General features: G+C 43.4%; 1 protein-coding gene across 1 annotated transcript in view; it reads right to left on the bottom strand.

Moving 5' to 3' along the window:
• KCNU1 (potassium calcium-activated channel subfamily U member 1) overlaps nt 1-22,220 on the bottom strand; it is a 124,187-nt gene that overhangs the window by 5,154 nt on the left and 96,813 nt on the right. The window contains 5 exon segments of the mRNA XM_069485045.1: nt 6,673-6,812; nt 9,905-9,979; nt 14,669-14,855; nt 16,346-16,570; nt 19,794-19,884. Coding sequence (XP_069341146.1) covers nt 6,673-6,812; nt 9,905-9,979; nt 14,669-14,855; nt 16,346-16,570; nt 19,794-19,884 — 718 coding nt within the window.

The raw sequence follows: 22,220 nt of genomic DNA, 5'->3' as shown, positions 1-22,220 counted from the left end.
ATTCGTTTTCTCTACTCCCAAATTCAGGGGTTTGTCTTCCGAAGCCTAGATTATTGTAGGGACCTCTTTATTATTAATAGTTTTCCTGCCTTGATTTTCTTTTCATCTGCAATCCATTGTTTGCAATGCTTCCATTGTTTGTGATTCTCCAGAAACACAAATCAGATCACGCTGTGCACGTCCTCAGACTCTGCATATCCCGCTGTAAAACCAGGCCCGGACTCCTCACTGTGGCCTTCAAATCCTTCATGATCTGAAACAACCTCCCCTTCCAGGCCATCTGCCCCATCAACTGTTCCCTCCGGCGCACGACAATCTGTGTAGTTGCTCAAGGTCTCCTGATGCCTTTGCTTTTGAACATCTGGTTCACCTCCCATCCGCTTGGTGACTCTTTCCTGGGCCTCTGCATCAGGATGAAGCTCTTCTTTCTGTGTGGTCCCATGGCCACCGGCTTTTCATCTGTTTCATTCTTTTGCACTTTACAGTTGTGTGTATGAAACGGACCTGAGTGTGTATCTCGGACTGTCACATTTTAGTCCAGTTCCTGTGGGAAAGTCACGTATTTATTTTTTTTAGCAATAGATCTATAATCTTTAAAGTGGACATGATAATACTCACCTTCTAGCATTGTTTGCAGTGTTGAATGAGATGGGGGCAAACACTACTACATTCTTCTTTCTTTATCATTGGTTCTGATGTGTCTGGATCATCTGGAGTGGTAGTAACAAGTGCAGATTTCTGGGACCCCAGATCTCCTGGATCAGAATTTGTGGGCAAGAGTGGGAATCAGAATTTAAAGAGCCACCCCGAGTGGTCCTGACCCTGGTGGTCCTTTGATCAGACTGAACAACACTTCCTTGAAATGCTGTGCGCCTTCAGAAGATAGACTTTGTCTATTAACAGTCATGTCCTCGTTCGTGCATTGAACAAGGCAGGTGTTTGGAAGCTGTAGGAATATTGACTGCAATAGGCAGGTGCTTTTAGCAAATAAACATATGTTGCTAGTAAAACAGAGGTGATTGGGACAAGTTGACCTAAGAAAAAAATATAATCTATATGGATTAAGAGAAAATATAATAAAATAAGTTCTATAATATTTTTCATATTGAAAGATGACTTCACCTTCGTCTCCAGACTAGAAGAGTCCCTGGGGTGATGGCTCCCTCCTTGCAGTTCTCTGCTACATCCCCCCACCACCCAGGGGGGATTGTGGAATCAGGTTCCTGACATCCAGCGGGGAGAGGAGGTTCAAATCCAGCTTGAGCCACAATCCGTTTAAGGAAATGTGGTCATAGTGTAGAGTGATCAAACACAATACTGTTAGCATAATTCCCCACTGATTAAAGAAAAGGTGTAAATTCCAGGGTTATGCTGGTGTGGCTGGCTCTAGGGAAACATGCTTTACATATTTAACTAAGAGAGGCTTAGCTTTTGAATATATCATTTCTTCAGTTTTGACATCAAAAGGATTGCAGTTCTATATTGAGGAACATAATGGGATTTATATGTCAGCTTTAGTCTGTGAACTCGTCTCCTAGTCTCATGATTTGGGTTCTCTGGTATCGACCTTTCTCGACCTCTTTCTTTCTTTCCTTTTTCTTTTCTTTTTTCCCCACTCTCTTCCCTCTCTGCCTTCCTTCCTTCCTTTCTCCCTCTCTCCTGATCTCCTCTCTTTTTTCCTTCTCAAGAAAATCTGTAAGTCTAAATGTGCTTGAAATATTTTCAGACTTCTAAACTTAGAAAGTGTTTCTAATATCAGAATATTTACCAGAGCTTGGACTTTCAATGTTAGGGAATGTTGCAGCCCAATGTGTTTTACCTTTTAGCTTCAATGAATCTTGAGGTCTCTCTCATAATCTAGAATATTACCTAATGATATAGACCCTAGCCTCTTGTGGCTTTTTCTTCTGAGAACCCCAAAAGGCCCTAAGATGAAATGTCTGGGAAATACTTCTAATTCAGAGTGAGGCTATACGGCAGGAAAACTGCAACTGACAAGCTGAGTGACCTTGAGAATGTCATTTCACTTCTGTGGGCCTCAGTTTCCTTATAAGTAAAGGAAAATGCTCCCCAAGTTCAAGTCTAGCTCTGAAAGTCTTTTGCAGTAAATGCATACAAGATTTGTGCCTATGGGCCCGACTGCCTCAATGTATTTTAATTTTTATAGCATTGAGCTGCTAGAGGATGCAAAGCGAATCTGAATTACACCTTACAGGCATATTTCTTCAGCTGGAGCAGGAGTTTATGGCAGGATACCAAGGGTACTAGAAGCCATTCTAATGTCAACTGTATTAGGAGATTTGGAGGGAAAACCCATTATTTTACATTGAAAAAAATATAGATCTATCAGGGAATAAAATTTTTAAAATTGCATGAAAAATTTAAAACAAAACCTTAGTATTTCTTAGTGGCGACGCGTTCACAGCACGTTATTGTGGACTTTGTTGCCTCCTGGGAACTTGCACATTTGTGCTCCTTGGTGTTTATTAGGGGCAATGGGGAAGGAAGTGGGAGAGCTTTCCATTCAGCTTTCTGAGTGACGGTGGGAAGGACGAGGCCTGTAATATTATTAATAGGTTGGAAATACAGCTCACAGGGGTTGGAGTCGAGACTGGTGTTCTCACGTGTTTTGGAAACTGTTGAAGTGTGAGCCCCCTTTTTGCGAGGGAGTCTATTCTGAATGCACCTGTTGTTGGCCTTCTGTAGAGAGTGGGCATCAGGGAAAGAGAAATTCTGTGTCTAATTATAACCTCTGGGTAGCAACGGGACACAGATCTCTTGGTGCATGAAGGTTGCAGGTTGGAAGAGCCAAGCCTGGAAGATGGTCTTCGGGAGGGAAATTGGAAACTTGCCTTGGAACAGAGGAGAACGGGCTTCTGTCCATGTTCTCTCTCTCTGTTGGTCCTATATTCTCACCTCAAATAAGTGGTTTTCAAAACCTTCTTAACAATCAAATGTCATGCGGGCACCTCCAAGATGATACTGATGCTCTTATCAGGGGAGAAGGGTGGGTGGGCCACGTGGGGTGGGCACATGCTTTTTGCTCCCCCCCACCTGTCTCCCCAGCAACCTGTCCATCCCCCAGCACTATCAGAAATGGATTCCTTTAAGCCAAACTTGAAAATCACTGCATTGAGGCCGGGCGCGGTGGCTCACGCCTGTAATCCTAGCACTCTGGGAGGCCGAGGTGGGCGGATCGTTTGAGCTCAGGAGTTCGAGACCAGCCTGAGCAAGAGCGAGACCCCATCTCTACTAAAAATAGAAAGAAATTATATGGACAGCTAAAAATATATATAGAAAAAATTAGCCGGTCATGGTGGTGCATGCCTGTAGTCCCAACTACTCGGGAGGCTGAGACAGGAGGATCCCTTGAGCTCAGGAGTTTGAGGTTGCTGTGAGCTAGGCTGACGCCACGGCACTCACTCTAGCCTGGGCAACAGAGTGAGACTCTGTCTCAAAAAAAAAAAAAAAAAAAAAAAGAAAAAAAAGAAAATCACTGCATTGGAAAGATGCTCATAATCACAGAAATTGATTTCTAGAGGGACAGTTGATGGTGGTAGTGAGGTTTGACTCTGGGATCACATAAATTTGGGTCTGAAAACCAACTTTTTAATCATGCAAGTGATGTGACGTTAGGCAGATTATTTACCCTGCTAAGCCTCAGTGTTTGACAGGAGAATTAAACAAGGTAATGTGGGTAATGAGCTTACTGAAGTCCTTGGCACAAGGTAAGTGCTTGAGAGATGTTGCTACTCTTCCTAGGACAGATATTGCTGTGATTATTATCTCAACAACAGAGTTTATCAAAGTAAGTTGCCTAGAGGCCTGTGCTGGGTTTGGCCTGGGGAGGAGAACTGTGGTCATCAGTGATATCTGCCACGGGGGTCTGTTGGGGGATGATGGCCACGTGCCCACTGCTGCCACCCTAACTTTATGGGGAGACCAAAGTCGTTGCCTTCCTGCCGACCCTCAGCAAGGAGATGCTCCAGTGTGCAGGGAGGATAAACGGAGTGTCTGAGAACATGTTCCGGAGCTGCCCTAGTGAGGGATGTTCTCTTCCTCGCTGAGGCTACTTCCGTGTGACCAGGTGGCAAGATCGGGAGTCCAGCCGGGACCAAATGGCTCCCGGAAGAGAGGACACAAGGAGTTGGAGGCTCAGGCTTGACCCTTGGGTTCTTGCTTTCTGAATGGATGTGATGATAGGACGTCACAGCAGCCCTTAGACGGGCAAGTGGGACCAGTAGTACCAGCCCAGAGGGGAGGAAATGAGAGTGTGAAGCATTCGCTGATGATCTTCAATGGTCTAGTTCAGCTCGTCCTTTTAATAGAACTAACATGTGCTCATGTTGCTGAGCTGTACTTCATTAAAGACTCAAGCGCTGCGGCAAAGGCTACTAGGTGAGACCTGGAGGTCCAAACCGGCACCCTTAACGTGCAGGATGCCTCCTACCCAGGTGCCCTGTCACCACCACCGCCCCAGATTCAGGTGGCCAAGTGCCAGTCCCCAGTAAAGCACTTCCCGGAATTCTTAAGGATAAGCCAATAGTCCAATGTGGGTTGTGACCTCGTGTGACTAACCCCGAGTCAGGCCACGCTGCGTGGCTTTCTCTCTCTCCCACAGACTTCGCCATGGGGACTCAGAAAAGAGTCCCGAGATTTTATGTGGCTCATTTTGTTTGATGCGATATCTGAAGGCAGCCTGGGAAGGATCGGGCTGCTCAGACTGGGTGGGGCTCGTGCCATGCTCACTTGGTGCGTGACGGGAGGCGTTGCTGGTCCCAGGTACTAACACCTGGTCCAGGACTCATGACCAAGCCTTGTTCCCTATGCCGGCCTGTGTTGTGTGTTCATTGTTCTTCTTTCCACTCTTCCAGCCCTGCTCCGTCCATCCTGCCCTTCCGACTAGCTATAAATAGAATCTGTGGCCTTGCTCCTGCCTGTGTGGGCCCGTTTAATTAAATCTCAAGTTTAATTTAAGGCATGAAGCTTCCTTCCTTCTGAGAATCTCCAAAGAGAACTGGGGCCTTAAACCCATCTAAATGTATTCTGCAGACAGGTCAAGTTCATCAGAAGTCACCTTCCGCCTGACACTGCAGGCATTAATTCCAGGCAAGTTAATTGACATACTGGTGACAGACAGTGATAGAGCACTTTCTGTGACAGAGCCACCTTCGCAGAAAAGTGAGCTGACTTGACTTCTTCTGGGGCGTCCCTGTCTGGCTCAGTTAAGGCTGGATGCTGCTGCTTAACCCTTTAGGAACCTTGTAGTCTACCAACTTGTTGAACGGTAAACTGTCACTGAAGTAGTGTTCTCTGTCTGAGAGCTCGTGGGGTTTACGAGACCCCCCGCCATGGCTTAGAGAGGCAGAATCAACAGGAACACAATCCCTTCACTACCAAACAGCTTTAGTGCCACCAGGGAGATGCATGTGTCCAGCCACGCTCCCCTAAGTGTGCGAGCCATGCGTGAGGCACCTCTGCAGCTCAGGAGGGATGCCTCTCTACACGGAGTTCCAGAAGTCAGCAAGGCCACCAAGCTGTGCTCATAGCCTTGTGCATTTAAGCACCTGCAGGTTGGCATTCAGCCACTTTGCAATCCTTCCCTTGAAAAATCCATGTGGGAAGGGTCTGCGAGGTGGTGGGTTTCATGGTGTGCCATCGGAGGAGTTCTTGCAGTTGTTCACAAATGGCTACACACAGATTCCGTGGGTCTCAGTCGATTTCAAATTCGCTGAACACGCTGGGGGTGCTCCTGCCTCACTGCCTCTGCCTGAAGTGTTTGTCCCCCAAGGCTCTGATGCCCTGTGGTGTGGCCTCCTCTCCTCCAGAGCCGAGCTCGCCTGCCACCTTCTCAGTGCTGCCTTCCCTGGCCACACTAATGGAACCTGCAACCACTTCCCCAAACCCTGCATTTCCCATCCCATGTGTCCTCCCTTTTGTAGCCGGCATCCCTCTGTTACTTATTTATCGTGTGTTTGCCCCTCCTCCACTAGGGCAAGCTCCACGCAGGTGGAAACATCTGTCTCATCACTGCTTTATTTTCAGCACCTAGAACAGTACCCTGCACAGAGTAGGTGTTCAATAGGCATTTGTATGACTAACTAATTCTACTTAGGGGAATTCTGCAGCGGGAGCAAGAGATCTGCTTAGTAGCTAAAGAGGTGCTGAAAGCTAAAGAACAACCGTAGTCAAAAATGCTCCCCATGGGAGGGAGGAGCAATGTGGAGGAATATTTGACTTAGCTCTAAACAAAACTCACACCACCAAAGGCCAGAGCTTTTCCCCCCGAAATCCCTGCATCCCTTTATGGTCAATTTCCACCTGAGCTGCTGGGGAGAGTTTAGAGAAAAGAAAAAGCAGTATCTCCTGAGCTCTGACACCGAGGGGCCTGGGCCGCTGAGATGCGCTTGAGGCTGAGAGGCTGGCAACCTGTTCCCGACAGCGGCTGTCCCTGCTCCACGGCCTCAAGTTTTCAATCTTGAAAATGAGAAAATTTTGCTTTCCTCACCAGGTAGTTGTGAGAAAAGATGAAATAATGTATGTGAATGAGTTTTTTGGAAACTCAAAGAGAACTTACAATTGTGAGGTGGTATCTACTTGGCCCTCTCCCACCCACTCGCTCCTCTACGAGGGGCTTTGGGTGTGGGAGATCCATGGCTCAGCTGTCCTTACCGTGGCCAGGAGGGAATCCAAGAAGCTGCCAGAAAAGACGGCGCCTGTGGAAAAGGAAGTGCTGAGATGCAGGTCTGTCCCTGGCAGGGACCCTTCCACTCCACCAAGCTGCTCGATAAAGTGGATGTTGTAAGGATTCTCTGCAAGGCAACGGAGGCAACAAGGGAAGGCAAGGAGACGAGGTCAGGAACACAAGAACAGCCGTCCAAGCCAGGTCAAAGGGTGAGCACTTTACCAAAGGATCTGACACCTACTTAGCAGTCTCTGGGATCTACTCATACTTCAGCACATGTTTTTTCTTTCCAAATGTCTCCCTCCCCTAAAGCCATGTATCCCTCTTGGGTACCTTCTCCATCGAGGGGACATTCCTGTAGCACGGGCTCAGTTCCTCCAGAAAAGTGTCCTGATTGTCACACTTATAGAATTTATCTTTCAAACCAGGACACTTTTGGGAGTAAAAGGGGGTCTCTTAATAATTGCACTGGAACAAAGGGCATAAATAGGAACGTATGGCCACCCCAGCTATAGTCTTTTCTCATAATACTATGTTGTAGATGACTTGGCATTTAATTGGGTTCCCAGAGTTATGTGAGCCCAAAATGTGTTAGAACAGAGGTTCCCAGGATTAATGTGCATATGAATCAGCTGGGGATCTTTGCATACTGCCGACTCTGATTCACTGGGTGCAGGGTGGGGATTGAGAGTCACGCTCCCAGATGCTGGCCATGCTGCTGATTCATGGACCACACTTTGGGCAGGAAGGGCCTAGAGAATCATCCTAATTGAGGCCAGTACAAATTATCCATTTGCATGTCTATACTGGCCCCAGGCAACATCTCAGACCGCTGTAGGCAGCCTTCATCAGTGAAGGGAACCGCTCTTTGTTGGGCTTGAGAGCAGGGGCGCTGGCTGCCTTTGGTCCTGGATTCTTGCCTCAAAATATTTGTTTCAAAACAGCACTGGAAGATAGAGACAGTATCTTCCCCCAGAGCAAAGGGAAGGCATGCTTACTGCCTGTTACAAAAGATTCTGGTTTCCTAAGGTCAGATTCCTGTCCTACAAAGCAATCCACTGTGGGTACATGTGTCACCTGGTCCTCTTCATGTCACTGTGTGGGAAGCAGGGCTTGGACAACCAGCTCAACCTGGCCACTGTTACTGCTTTGAATAATAACTGCTTGTTTTGTCTCTGACCCAGGAGCCTTGTGTCTTCTGCCAGTATCCGTGAGGTGGTGGCAGGTGAACTTGGTCTGCCAGTAGGATGACATCTTAAACCCTTCACAGTCCTTAACATTACAGTTCTTGATATTATCCATCAAAACAGATCAACTGGACATACGGCTCAGAACACATTCCTTACTAAGACTGGATTATTCCCTAATTCCTTACATTATTCGTTAGTGAGTTTCAGGGAAGTGACATAGTGGTGGTGTTAATGAATCATTTGCTTCCGAGAACAGCATCATTTTTATAAAAAATGAGCAAGGTATGACTAACATCAACCCACATGTCCTGCGTGCTCCCGCTTTCCTCTCCTTGCATTGCCAGCCCTCAACCCACACACACACACACACACACTCCACGAGCCTTGTCCCAATCTTGCTGTGTCACCCTAAACCGGCAGCCTCAGCTTTGCCAGTCATTTTCCTGAAGACCCTGTCCACTCTGCGGCACAGTGCTGCCATCAGGCCTGCAGCTCCTATGTCAACAAAACCCTTTCCAGCCAGACAAAGAACAAGAAACTGAGTGCGCTGGCAGCTGACTCGTTAGGCTCATTTGACAAGGGCAGCCTGGTGCCAGAAAGTCTTTAGTTGCACAAAGCCCATAAGCCTTTGGAGAGTGACTAGATGCTCCTCTGGGCCAGTGAGAAGCTGGCTGATTTCCTCCCAACCACCCCAACTTAGAATCTTCTTCAAATTAATGTATTTAGTGTATCCAGGTAGCTCTCCATATTTGCATGTTTTGCATCCAAGGATTCAACCAACTGTGGATGGTAGCACACAGTTATGGAAGATCTACGGTACTGTGCCATTTTATATCAGGGACTCGGGCAGCGGAGCATTTTGGTATCCACGGTCCCGGAAGCAACCCCTGTGGATGTGGAGGGCCAACTGTACACACTTTGGGGGTTAGAGATGGTTCAAAGGGGGAGAAAAATAAAAATAAAAAGTGCAGCCAACGGCTTCCAGGTGGGTACGGTTTCCCACCACTGCACGGTTCTCCCAGCGCACATGGTGGCGAGACCTACTGATTCCTCTCTAAGTCTCTGCTTCATTTGATGGCTAAGAGATCTGTTCATCTGTTTGGCATAAGTCCCACCGGCTTAGATATTCTTAATCATAAAATGCCCATTAAGCATTTTGCTGTTGTATGGAATCAGGTCAAATCACACCTAGGACCAGCTCTAGAGATCATCTCTGAATTGGTTCAATCTGCATTAAAGGCATCACTTTGCTGAAGAAGGTTGGTTCTTTCTCCTTTGCTCTTTAGAAATTCTCATTAGCAAATCCCAGTGTGTCCCCTGGTGCCCCATCAAAGCCCCCCCAGTGCACACGAGCACCCTTCTCTGGCTCCCTTCCCCTGCCTTTGCTCCCAGAGCCCCTCATGTTGAGGGAAAATTCAGAAATGCTCATTTTCCATAAGGTGTTGGTGAGAGATGATAGCATATTCTGTTATTTCTTCAAAGGGTTTTTCCATTTTAGGAAAGCATCACTCAGGGCTGGGATTAAGAGGATGCAAGGGATTTACCTGAGACACGAAAGTCAAGGACCCCAAGAGTGAGCACCTCCTCAAAGTCTGCACCCTGCATGCCTCGCCTGCCGTAACTCTGGCCCTAGCCCTGGTGTCACTACGGGAAAGGAAGGTGTCTGACCTAAAGTCCCGTGACAGGGCAGTTAAATCAGTACAGGAAGACCCTTTCTAGCTGTCTTCAAATCCATGATCCCCACAAGTCAGACCGAGACAGTTCTTGGTCCCCCTCTGTCTCCGGGTAACTGGAAGAGCGGAGAAGGCATGTGATATTCCTGCACCCTGACACCCAGACGTAACAGGCTTTGCTGGATGATGTCACCAGTTGAGTAAAAGCCAAGTGTAACATCCAGCCAAGCACTTCGAGTTCCTGGGGCCCCATTCTGGTTCTTCAGTCCTTTGTGGATTCGAAAAAGAACCTTGGGACATCAGTTATGCATCACAAAAATTTCTCTGTTGAATTTTGCCCTTAAAACACAACTTACTCAGTTCAGTGAGGATGGGGACTCTTCTGTTTTTTGCTTTTCCATAAGCTCCACCTAAGCAATTTGAAATATCCTCTGTAGACACAGACAAGAACAAAGAAGACAAGAGATGACAAATGCAAGCAAAATGGCTTATAAAACTTGATAAGAATGTAGAAGAACATCATGCAACTTGGTGCTTTACCTTAGGAAAGTTACTCTCATGTCCAAATCCCAAATCTATTTCTATATTTAGAAAAGTATATATTAACCGTGTGTCCTAAGCATCTCCTTTTGAAGAGTGATGTGTGTGTGTGTGTGTGTGTGTGTGTGTGTACTTTCTAAATGACGCTTCATATAAAGCACAAAAACAGCAAAGCTCTCCAAGTTGTTGCTTATTAGCCGTTGTAACTAAGATATGATTATTCTCCAGCGGATCGTGGCTCAGTCAGGCAGGGCCTCAAAACACATCAATTTGCTTGTAGAACTTTCAGGAAAGTGAGAATAAATTTGTGGTGCTGCTCCGTGAGTGCTTTTGGAAACATTGCAACTGGCTCCTGGCCCCTGGAGCCATCTGCCTCTCTGAGATCCTCTCCAGGCTGAGACACTTGCTTTTGTCTTCTGTCTTCTCAGCAGGACAGGCTGCCATCCCTTCTGGTTAGCCTACCTCCACTGGGAATGCCTTCGGGTTTCTTAAAGACAGGGATGGAATGTCACTTGGGACCCTTGACCTCTGTGCTCAGTGTCTAGACACATGTTCCGCCTGTCCTAGGAGAGAAGGCACTTTCTTGACCCCTGTGAGCCTCAACTCTAGCACAAAGCTGGGGTACAGGGCCAGCTTGAAATACGGCTTTGCCACGCAGAGAACTAGGAAGAGTTTCAAAAAGAAGCATGATGCTAGATTTTTGGTTTCCAAGTTAAACTAAAAATGTAAAGAAAGAAAAGGGATGACAGAAATGGGAAGATAGGGTGCAGTTAAAAAAAAAACCCACAATTATCTCATCATAAGTTATGCTTTAAAGCTATTGGGTACTTTTCGTGAACTTTTCTGAGGATGTTATGCAACAGGGAAAAACATACCGTGAACGTTCAGGGTCTACTGGTCTACCCGTAATTAAGATTCCTTGCTGCTTTGGAAAAGGGTGAGATCTCTGGCGGGTCCTTTGTTTACTGAGCTAGGTAGTTGGCTGGCGAGAGGTGGGATGTGAAATGAATGTAGGTGAGTGAAGTGGGCAAGGGCTCCCTGAAAAACACATGAGCCACTGAGGTGAAGACAGGGAAAGAGAGGAAATGCAAAGTTATTTGTTTCCAGAGGGGATGCTATGTACTGCAATATTTAACACCTCTTCCAACTCTCCGAGACATATTCAGTAAAAGAGCCAAGTCTTGTTAATGCAGAGTAGAGCTCAATGTTTCTGATATTTAGCAAATTTCTGAGTCATGGATATAGGATAAAAGCTGAAGCTCCATATCCATTATGGGGAAATACTCCTTTGACTCCTACTTTCTGATTCCCTTGCTAGCAAAGGGTTTGGAATATCTGACTTTTAGAGTCAAATGTTACAACTGGGGACAAATACATTCACATCAACTGAAGCGACTGCATAAATATCTGCTTCTGATGCCCGCTGAAGGGTAGAGACTAAATTTCTGCCTTAACTCCGTCTCTCTGTAGAGCAACGGTTAATTTGAGTGTGTCAGATCATAGCCTGGGTACATTTTTCTAATGTCAATATTTTTGCTACCTAGTGGTACACAGTATTATACCTGAAGTCTTGCAGGCTGGCAGGGTGCTATTACAAAAGATTGCTTAATTGTAGATTACTACCGTACATTTAAATTTCAGTAGCATATTAAGTTGTCAGGCTTAATTACCGTTATATGTTTAGATTATGCCACAGATTATTTAGTTCAGTACCTAGGTTTGCCAACCTTGTTCTCTTTGTGGTGTGACAGGGCAGTAATTAGAGCATTACTGAAAAGCCTGAAGTTTCCCATGCAGATGTCCAGGAGGCCTGGCGTTCTCACCGTTCCTTCGGGGAGTCCTCACTCTGCTGTCTCCCCGTCACCCTCAACGTCCAATGGTGGATCTCTGTATGGAACAGCCCCGGTGGTCCTAGCTTGATTTCATATAGAAGTTTTCATGGCTGTGAAGCAGTGGAAAAGCCCACTGAGCCCACAAAGGGCAGATCAGATATGCCAGGGCAAGTTTGCCAATCCTCATTGGGTGGTGCTATCCTGTCCATTGCATTGTAAGATGTTTAGCAGCATCTCTGATTTCTACCCACCAGATGCTGATGGCATGCCCCAGTTGTGACAACCAAAACTGTCTCCAGCCATTGTCAGGTGACCTCAGGGTGCAAAAATCGCCCCTGGTTTAGAACCACTGACCTAGAGAAAGGGAAAGAAAACTGCCCATTGGCCAGTCTTTTTGAGTGCTAGGTGTGGAAGATCTTTTCTACCTCCTGGTAGAATTTCACCATCATTTATGCTTTCAATTATTGGAGGTATTCCCGGTTCCATCGCTTATGTATGGTGCAAGAGAAGTGTTAATATGAAATGGGAAGAATGATTAAGGTGCCAAACAGGCTTATCTGAGGAGTGGGAATTTCTATATACAAACTCCAGATAGATTCCTATGATTCTAGAGTAACTGGTAAAGTTTCAGGGTAATGGTCCTTTGCTATGTATGTGTCACCTCGAAATATGCTCAAAATGTGACATTACTGATGCAATAGTGCCAGATAAGCAGACTTGATGATCTTTATGGGGCAGATTGGTAGAGCCTGTCTGGACTTAACAGTCCCCATCACACAAATGGGTCTGATCCCATCCCTACAGGGAATGGCACAAGACCACATAGCACATTCTTCTCTTAACTTTTCATCTTTAGGAAATGTGCCTACTTCTTTTCATGACAATTCAAATACTTTGAAATTCCTTCCTTTTCTGTTCCCCTTTTCCAAGGCTTTTCCTCTCTCTCCTCTACTTCCTTCTACCAAACTACTCAGCTGCCCCTTTAAGGGCAACCTTCTGGCCAGTAACAGAGTACCTGACACATCACACAAAATCAATATATTTTTGTTGAGTGAATGAATAAATGAAAATGTGAAAATTGCTAGATAAAAAGGAAACTGGAATGAGAATTATAGGTTTATCTCTTTCTAGCCTATATAGGAGGCATGATGTTAAAAAACAACAACAGGAAGGACGACTCACCCAGATCATCAACTAGATGGCTTATGGTGTTGTCAGTTTGTCCAACAGTTTTAGTGCAGGTGCACATTCATTTGTACACAGATGATACTCCCTTTAAAATGAATACATCTCTGCCCAATTATAGAGAGTTAGATGCACACGCATGTACATACACACATACAAATGTGTGAATCAAGGAGTGAGTCTAATTGCTAAGCTCAGGATTCATGTAGCAAAACACAATAGCACTTGCTCATCAGAGGTAGGGCTCAAACCTCCTGAGCTGGCTTTTCATGGCACTTTGTTATTCATGAGGTGCTTTGCTATTAGTTCCGTTTTGCAAAACACTCTAAAACCCCTGGTTGCTTAGTGAGAGTGTGTCTAGTCCCTGGCTCAGGTCACCCACCAAAGATTAGATTATTCCTTTATACCTTTGTCCCCATAGCCTTATATTTTCCCACATTGCAACAGTGCCTAGGAATCAGAGTGAGTTCTTTGGCCTCCCAATTTGACTCATGAATATTTTTAGCCACAGCCATTATCATGGAAAGCCTCGTGATGCCTGATGCCTTTGATATCTGACCTCTTCAAGTGCCACACGAAGTAGAATAGCTGTGGTCAGCAGCTGTGTGGCCTGAGAATTGAGTACCTGATCTTGACACAGAGGATTAAACATCCCCAAGGGAAATGGCTGGACCCAGGGGATCCCAATCGCAGTTTACTTTTATTTCTTGAATTGAAGTTCTGTTTTACCTAAAGAAAATTCTTTAGTGATAGTACTTTAATATTAGGGTTGAGTGAATGGTGGTCAATTTTTTTTTTTTTGAATTAGACTAATATATAAGCCTTTTCCCATTTTGAAGGAGAAAGAACTTTGCAATTTTGCAGTGGGATTAACCATAGGCAATTTTGGGTACAGTGAAATATATGGCAGCTCCTTGGGAGTTCAGCTCACTAACTCATTTGCTTCAATGCAATAGGTATTTGTTAAGTATCTCCTAAGTGACAGCAATTGTACCAGGCAATGAGAGGACTACAAAGGAGAAAAGACATGATCCTTGTTCTGAAGGGATCCTCACTTCTCTTTCACCATCATTTTTTCCAATCTGAAATTGATGGAAGTTAATTTTTAAATGTCTAGAAGTTGGAAGAGACTTTATTCTCCTAAAATTCATACACTGAAAGCATTTTGAAAAGGAAAAGGAAATTATAGTTCATTCTCCTAACCACAAGATCTAATGAGAATTGAATAATAATACCTCTATTAATTATAATAATATACCAATTGCTACATTCACTGATATTTGATTAATAATAAAAATAAGAGCACTTACAATTCTGTGATTTTTCCTAAAAATAAGAGAACAACGTTATGTGCATTCTACTTAAAAGGTAGATAGTGTTTTTCCTTTGACTTATAATTCCAGAGGACCAAACTGTAGGCTATGCCTATCATAGAACTCTCAGAGTTGGAAGGGATCTTGCAGGGCATCTGGCCCACCTCTGTAACTGAAGTACTTCAGAGGGGAGTTCTCTTTCCTTATTCCACTCTTTCTACCCTCTTTCTGCTTGGGATGTTGCTTTCACCTGCCACTGAAGATGACGGGGCAGGGTAGCCAGTCCGCAGTGATCTAATGTTGAGGGTGGCCATGATGGTCTCTGTGTCTACCAGAGTCTGGCTGCTTGATGCTTTGGGTGGGGAGGATAAGACAACGCACATGGAACATTCTTCTATGTTGACTGCATGGAGGTCTCCAGCATAGAGTGCAGATCCCTAATGAGAGAAAAACAGATAGAGGAGAGACTTATCAGATGGAGAGATTTGGTCTCATGACTCCTGGTGTGGCTTTTTGTGGGTGATGCAATTTAAATCTATTAGATGACTCAAGTGGAAGAAGAGAAACAGAGTCAGGGTAACAGTGGTGAGGAACAAATTCAGAGAAAGGAGAGATGGATCTAAAGGCAAAATTGGCATCCTCATAATCTTTCTAGTTAGTAGTTGGCTCTACATGTACTCTCCAGATTAACCAGCAGAGTGGCAGTTGCTTCTCTCTTTGTGGAGAAATAGGGATAGATCTGGTCCCACCTTTAGGCAGCTTAGAGGCCACTACTGGTAATTCCTAACATTAGCTAGATCTGGAGATTCCGGTCATTTTCTTTTCTTCCTTTCTATGACTGAAGCAAGAGGGATGGCTCAGGGCACTATATGGTGGCTTTTGTAAAAGAAGCAAATGCAATTTGCTCCTTGAGACAATTATTTTTCAAGTTTGAAAAATATTCCTTATATATTGCTAGTATTATTTCATGAAAATCCAAATGGTTTTGTGCATTTCACAGTGCACATAATGGGCTTTTCATGCAGGAAAATGGCATAGAGTAGGATGAAGACCTACGAAAGTTCAGGGAAGATATAATTGCAACTGCAATACCACATCTGCATAGTTCCGTTTCTCAAAAAAGTAAACCAAATTCTTCCTCTTTGACTGGACATGGTGGCTGATGCCTATAACTCCAGCACTTTGGCAGGCCAAGGTGGGAGGATTTATTGAAGCCTAGAGTTTGAAACTAGCCTAGGCAACATAGTAAGACCCCATCTCTAAAAAAACAAACAAACAAAAATAGCCAGGTATGGTGGTGTACACCTGTAGTCCCATCTCCTCAGAAGGCTGAGGTGGGAGGATCACTTGAGCCCAGGAGTTCGAGGCTGCAGTGAGCTATGGTCATGCCATGGCACTTCAGCCTGGGCAAAAGAGCAAGCCCCTGTCTCTTATAAAAAAATTCTTCCTCTTCATACATCAATCAGGGACCATGTGGCATTATGTGATCCATATAAGATGTCTCCAGGAAAGATGAAAAAGTTATAGCACACAGGCTGGTCAGTATTAGCTTAAGTTTGGCTATTAAATTAAAATCAGACTCAGAAATGCAGGGAAACTCTTATTTGTATGAAGACATGGTGTTTGAGCATAAACTCAGGTCCCACAATGTCTGGATTTAAATCCTAGTTTTGCTGCTTACCTGCTGTGTAATCTTGGTCAGATTGCTTACTCTTTTTGTGCTTAAAGTTCACCATGTTTGATATCTCCCCAATACAATTATTTTGAAGATTAAGTTAATATATGTAAAAAATATTTAGAACGGTTAGTTTCTGGTACCCAGTAAGCACTTATAATTGAAAGCTATTAGTAGCAGTAGTGTTAATTCTAGTACTAATAGAATTATTTATCATTATAAATATTCACTATCACCTTATGTGATACTTACAGGCAGAATGTATACCTGGGGAAAGTTCCGGAGAAATCGCCATTCTCTTTGTAGGTAATCCAGAGACCCAATGAACACAATGTCCTTCAGCTCCTGCCGGGTGTAGTTGCTGGTTCTCAAGGGCATTACAAAGTTACGAAGCCCCAGCAGGGTTGAATGGGCATCTCCAAATACACATGCTACAATGTGATTCCGAAATCCATGTGTTGACTTGTCAGTTCGTTTCTAAGGATAAGAATTCCAGAGTCTAGTCATTTTGATACATAAGATGAGAGTCTCTCAAAGTGAGCTCCCTCTCCTTATTCTCATCCCAACTCTTCTAGGTATATCCACAGCAGTACTTTCATAAGCTTAATAAAATTTCACAAACTGCTTATAAAAATGGAAATCATGCATAATTTGTACAATTATACCTTTTATCTTTTTGTGGAGTTCCTTCTTATCTCTCTTTATTTTTTGTAGGTTTCTATTAGCCTGGAGTGCATCAATTAAAGCTTAGATCAGCATCGTTCCTCAGGATGTAAAATCATGGGACCAAATGGGGAAAACATCTCTTGATTTTTATCATATGTTGTTAGCCTTGTATGTACTATAGTAAGATTTGGTTAAAATCTAAGACATTTTAAAGTCCATTGCTAAAGTTATGTCATCTAGTGAGCCCTGAAAATTATATCAAGTTGTATGACATGTTGCAGTATTCAGATGTTTTTCATATATTGGTTTGAACCATATGTATTTACCTTTTTATGGGTCAAAAATGGTTAAGTATTGGCAATTTCATATGGTTAAAACTAATACACTGAACTGATTCAATCAATAGACTCCTGAGTCAAGAAAATTCATCATGCAAAATGCACAAAAGAAATAGGAAGGTTATAAAAATTCCATTTGATTCCAAACATTTAAATTTATATCATACTTTTATCAGTATTGCCAATTGTTAACATCTCTCCCAAATTTTTAAATTAAAAACAAAATAATATATATGACATATATTTAGATTAGGTTTTCTACACATTCATAAAGACTAACAATCAATAGACTTTAAGAAAATGATATTCCTGTTCGAAACTTATTTTAAGCCTATGTCTGGTTTCTTTCAGGGAATGGGCTAGTGTCTCCTCTTATGACATTGGTGCACAGCAGAAAAAGTACTGAACTTGGAATCACAAAACATGACTCTGTATTCTGATTCTATTGTTAGATATACGACTAAGCAAATTACTCAACCCCTCTCATCCTCAATTTCTCTAAAATGATTACAATCAAAAAGTTAATTTTGTTCTGAAAACTAAATATGTATTGAAAGTATATGTTACTTGACTCATTAGCAATTGTTCAATTACTGTTAATCAAATCTGGATCTTATTAAATTCCTAGATTTTCAAAGGAAGACACTTAGAAGTCATTAGAGTATCAGTTATATGTATTTAAATTTAAGCATGGGGATGTTCTATATTCCTACACACAAAAAGACTCAAAATATTTCAAGTGGATATATCATTCTCCCTATGCCAGTCCTTTGCTGGGTTAGATGACATCTTCTATGAAATGGAAATTGGAAAAAATCTAACAGGATAAATAAGTATCATCTGACATCTTGACAATTGGAGTTTACCAAGTTAGCATATACTGGGAAATACTGTACTGTCCTCTCTTTCTAAGGGGGAATCTCCCCATGAGGGAAATAAAGGTATATGTCTGGAGAGCCTTCCGAGAGAGGGATATGAATCTTAACCAAATCTATTAAATAATTGTCTCTTGCTAATCCGATTAGTTTTAACTTGAGTAATGAAGCCTCTAACGGTATTTAACGGAACGAGCCTGAAGTCCAACAATTGCTCTTCTGAGTAGAACTAAACAATTAGAATCAAGATACATGGCAGAGACCATTAATGGGCACAGCTAGGGAGGAAATTTCTCCAAGAAACGTTGGCACAAAACTGTCTCCCAATTAAGAAAGATGGTGGCTATTGGGGGAAGGGGAGTATGTGCCATTTGTTCAAAGTAACTTAAATTGACCACTTCCACTTAACCCTCCTGCAAATGAAACCGAGTTTTTGAGTTTTCAAGTTTTCACAAAACCAGTTTTGCAACCTGGACATTTCTCTCCTAGGGACACACGTTTCAAAATCCTTAGCTTTTCTAAAACTAGAAGACATTCTAAACTTAACAAAAGACTCAGTCGGTGTTCTGACCTATATCCCATATCAAGTGTCATAAGGGAAATATCTAAATGCAATCGAATAAAACATCTGCTATTTCCATTCCTCGATCATGGATGTCTCACTTTGCCACCAAATTCCCAACCTTTCTAAAGATCTGCCTCCCACTGAAAACATGTTTGGCTTCCTGCTCAACGGATGTTTATTTTTCATAGTTTAGAATCAGACATAATTGCCAAAATGGTGAGTTGCCGCAACCCTTATAGTCTTCAGTTGTTATGATAGCTCTGACAGTTTTGTGCTTCTGATCAAATGATTGATCATGCTTTTACAAAAAATTGGAACACATTCTGTCAGGACGCTGGCACTAAGCCACAAGGATGTTGTGTGTGCGTGTGTGTGTACATCTGTGTCTCGCAGGAAAAAAAAAAAATGAACTAAACTACTTTCGGAAAGCAAGACAAGATATATATAATTGTCAATTAGTAAAAAATGAAAGATTATATAGGGCTCATATAGCATGCAAGCAATCATTTTATTAGTTAAATTTATCAGCTACTGCTTGTAAGGTAAACACCTGAGATTATACTTGAGTTTCCAGCTTCTGAAAAGAAGAGTAAATGTAGATCCAGAAAGCAGGTGGCAGAGCCTGGATTAGGATACAAGGCTTTTTATATCTTAGTTGCTGGCACTTCTGTGATCTAAGCTGGTTTGTCTTTTCGAGATGACTCACAGGGACAGGACTGTAATATCTGCAAGGATTCACCAAGGTTGTATGGGCTGGGGGGGGGAGGACATTTAGGGGGCACATTTGTGGCTAATGTGCTAAACGTAAGTATAACCAGCTCTACAGAATCCAAATTTCAAAACCAATCAATTAGGAAACTACTTATTTTCTTTGGAACAAAAAAAAAACTGCAGAGTCTTTGTAAACAGGAGGTTTCCCTGGTGCATTTAAATTAATTAGATTTACTAGCAAAACAGCAAATCTTCAGGAGAACATTTTTCTGAATAACTGAGTCAGCTAAATTGTTAAAGGAGGGAGGGAACAGTTGAAGACATAATTGTTTTAAATCCCAGCATGTTACCCACACACACTTTGTCATTGCCACAGGCGTTACCCTGTTATTCACATGGCTGGTGAGGTATGTGGGTTGTTGTTTTTTTTTTCCTACATTCACAGTTTACAATGAGAAGTGACAGGTGCTTATGACTAACAGAGGAACATCATTTACCCTGAGAGATGCCTTATCTTATTTGAGATTTCACGCAAGATCACCTACCAGAACTACCTTGTCCAAAGGGGTCGATCTGCGCCAGTGAAACATGCCGCTGCTATCGAGTAGGTCAGTGTCTTGATTATAGAGAAAAGTCCTAAATAGGGAGAGCGGAGAGTTAGTCTGGGAACATTTGGGACGCCACCGTAACAAGGCCAAGATACAAAACTCATTATAGCCTTGAGCCCAAAGTGGATAATAACATAATGAGAATGATCTCAGGTCTGCGAAACTGCAGAATAAATGTCCACGTCTGAAGAGTGCCAGGGGCTGAATGACCAGACTATATCATAGCTGAAACATACTAAGCACTTTGGGCAAAAACCACCTCAGGGTGTCTTCTTTACCTTAGATTATATGTACCTTGAAGGTAGTTATCTCTGCTCTTAATTTTGCTGTTACCATGATGCTATTATTGCTCGGCAGAAATCATAAGCAGTGTTTAGGGCACCCAAATATAGCATTTAAAAAGCTGTGAGAGATTTAATTATGGGTGGAATCTCCCTCTTTAGCCTATTTTTCTCCTTCCTCCTTTTACATATCTTTTTCCTTATGGGTGTCTGTGGAAACATCCTTATTAATCGAATGCATTCTGCATTCTTTACAGCTTCTATCACTGACGTGCATTTTCCTAGACTTTGCTCTGATCTTGATCTAAGTCTTGGCAAAGCCCTCTGTGTGATCACCCCACACCGCAGTCAGGCATAATGCTCGGTTTGTAATATATTCAATCATGGAAAGGGTTAGATGAGCTTTTGAAAAATCCCACTCACATCCTAAGGAATGCATATTTGCTTATTAGAGAACAGAGGCAACCCTTCTATAATAGAATCACAGAAAGTTTAGGGTTAGAGAGGCCTGCGTAAGCCAGGAAAATCTACACTTAGACTGCAGAAACGGCCCCAAAATCCCAGAGGCCTGACACCACACAGGCTATTTCTCACCCACACGATATATTTCACTCGGATGAAAAGTGCCTCTGCCTCCCCCAGCTGCTCAGGGGCATAGAGGGGTCAGAGGCTCTACCGTCTTATGGCCTCAACGTCTGGAACAGGCATCCTCAGCCATCAGGCAGAGGAAGAGAAAGGAACTGCCTCGGCCCAAAGTGACACATGTCACATATCCTTGGCCAGAACTAGTCACATGTCTCCTGCTACCTTTAAGGGGGCTGGGGAATATGGGAAGGAACTGAAGTATTTGGTGAGCATTTCTGTCTCCGCTAGAGACTTGAAAGACTATCCTCCCTTATTTTATGAACAGAAGTCAAAGATCTAAGAAACTGTAACGCTGGCACTTGAATATATTGCTGAGGTTGAGGTTCCTTCTGCAGCGTGGGGACAGGTAGGTGACAGGTAGGTGGGGCCACGTGACTGGCTCTGTCCAGTGAAACATGAGAAGTGCCCCCGGCGTTTGGGCCTCTTCCGGCTCTCTCCTAACAAGCTGTAGGGATGACCAGCCTGGGTCCACAAGCGGTTGTGGGCAGCACAGTGGTCCCTGCCTGCTTGACCCCTGTTGGACATGACCCGTGTCGGACATGTCCCATGAACAAGAAATAAACCTTCGTGTTGCTGAGCCACTGAGATTCCATAGCTGTTACCACAGCGTTAAGTCCAACCTATCCTAACACCAACACCTTTCCTACAAAGCATGTTCCATGGCATATTAGTAATGGGAAAAGTCCCAAGGAAAGGTTTTCTGAATTCAAATAAAGTTTGAGAAAATAGCATATGAAACGTTCTGGAAATAGCACATAAGAGAACTTTTGCAATAACAAAGTCCTTTAAAAATTGTGTAATCCAGTGTTTCACAAACTTACCTGACCACATAAACTTTCACTATTTACTTATGTACTTACTTATTTTATTTATTTACTTATTTTAAAATACCTGTCACTATCCCCTGAAACACTCTGCAGGGACACACTGTACCTTGTCACACCTGGCAACAGGTAGCTTATGACAGCACTCTCTCCTGCGCATTTCACTCTGCCTCCTGGGAGAAATACAGCCTATTGCTCTCTGTGCTGAAGGGTTAAGGGTTTTCCCTATGAATTAATGTAGATCATTATTCAACACCTTATGTCACAATTTTTCAGGCAAAAGGACTTACTCAAATTTGGACTAAGTGTCAGACCTACAGAAATGGGATAGGGAGAGGACCTAGGCAGGGAAGCCGGGTGGGGGATGGAGCACGGGAGAAGGGTTTGGGAAGGTAACTCCAAGTGAGATTGGCCATGGCCTTGATGTAATCCTTTATCTCCTCCTGCACTTGAGAAGATGTTGTGACGTAAGCCTCAAGGTCAGCTTGACCAAAATGGGTTACCTTGTTCATTCAAATTGGCATGGCTTTTGGTAATTTAAATATCTATAAGTCATGAGCCCCAACACCAAATTCCAAGATCCCCACAGGCTCTTTGAATGGTACCAGACAGGA

Source organism: Eulemur rufifrons, chromosome 12 (genome assembly GCF_041146395.1).
Source record: "Eulemur rufifrons isolate Redbay chromosome 12, OSU_ERuf_1, whole genome shotgun sequence".
NCBI lineage: Eukaryota > Metazoa > Chordata > Mammalia > Primates > Lemuridae > Eulemur > Eulemur rufifrons.
This window is presented reverse-complemented; position numbering and strand designations above follow the sequence as displayed.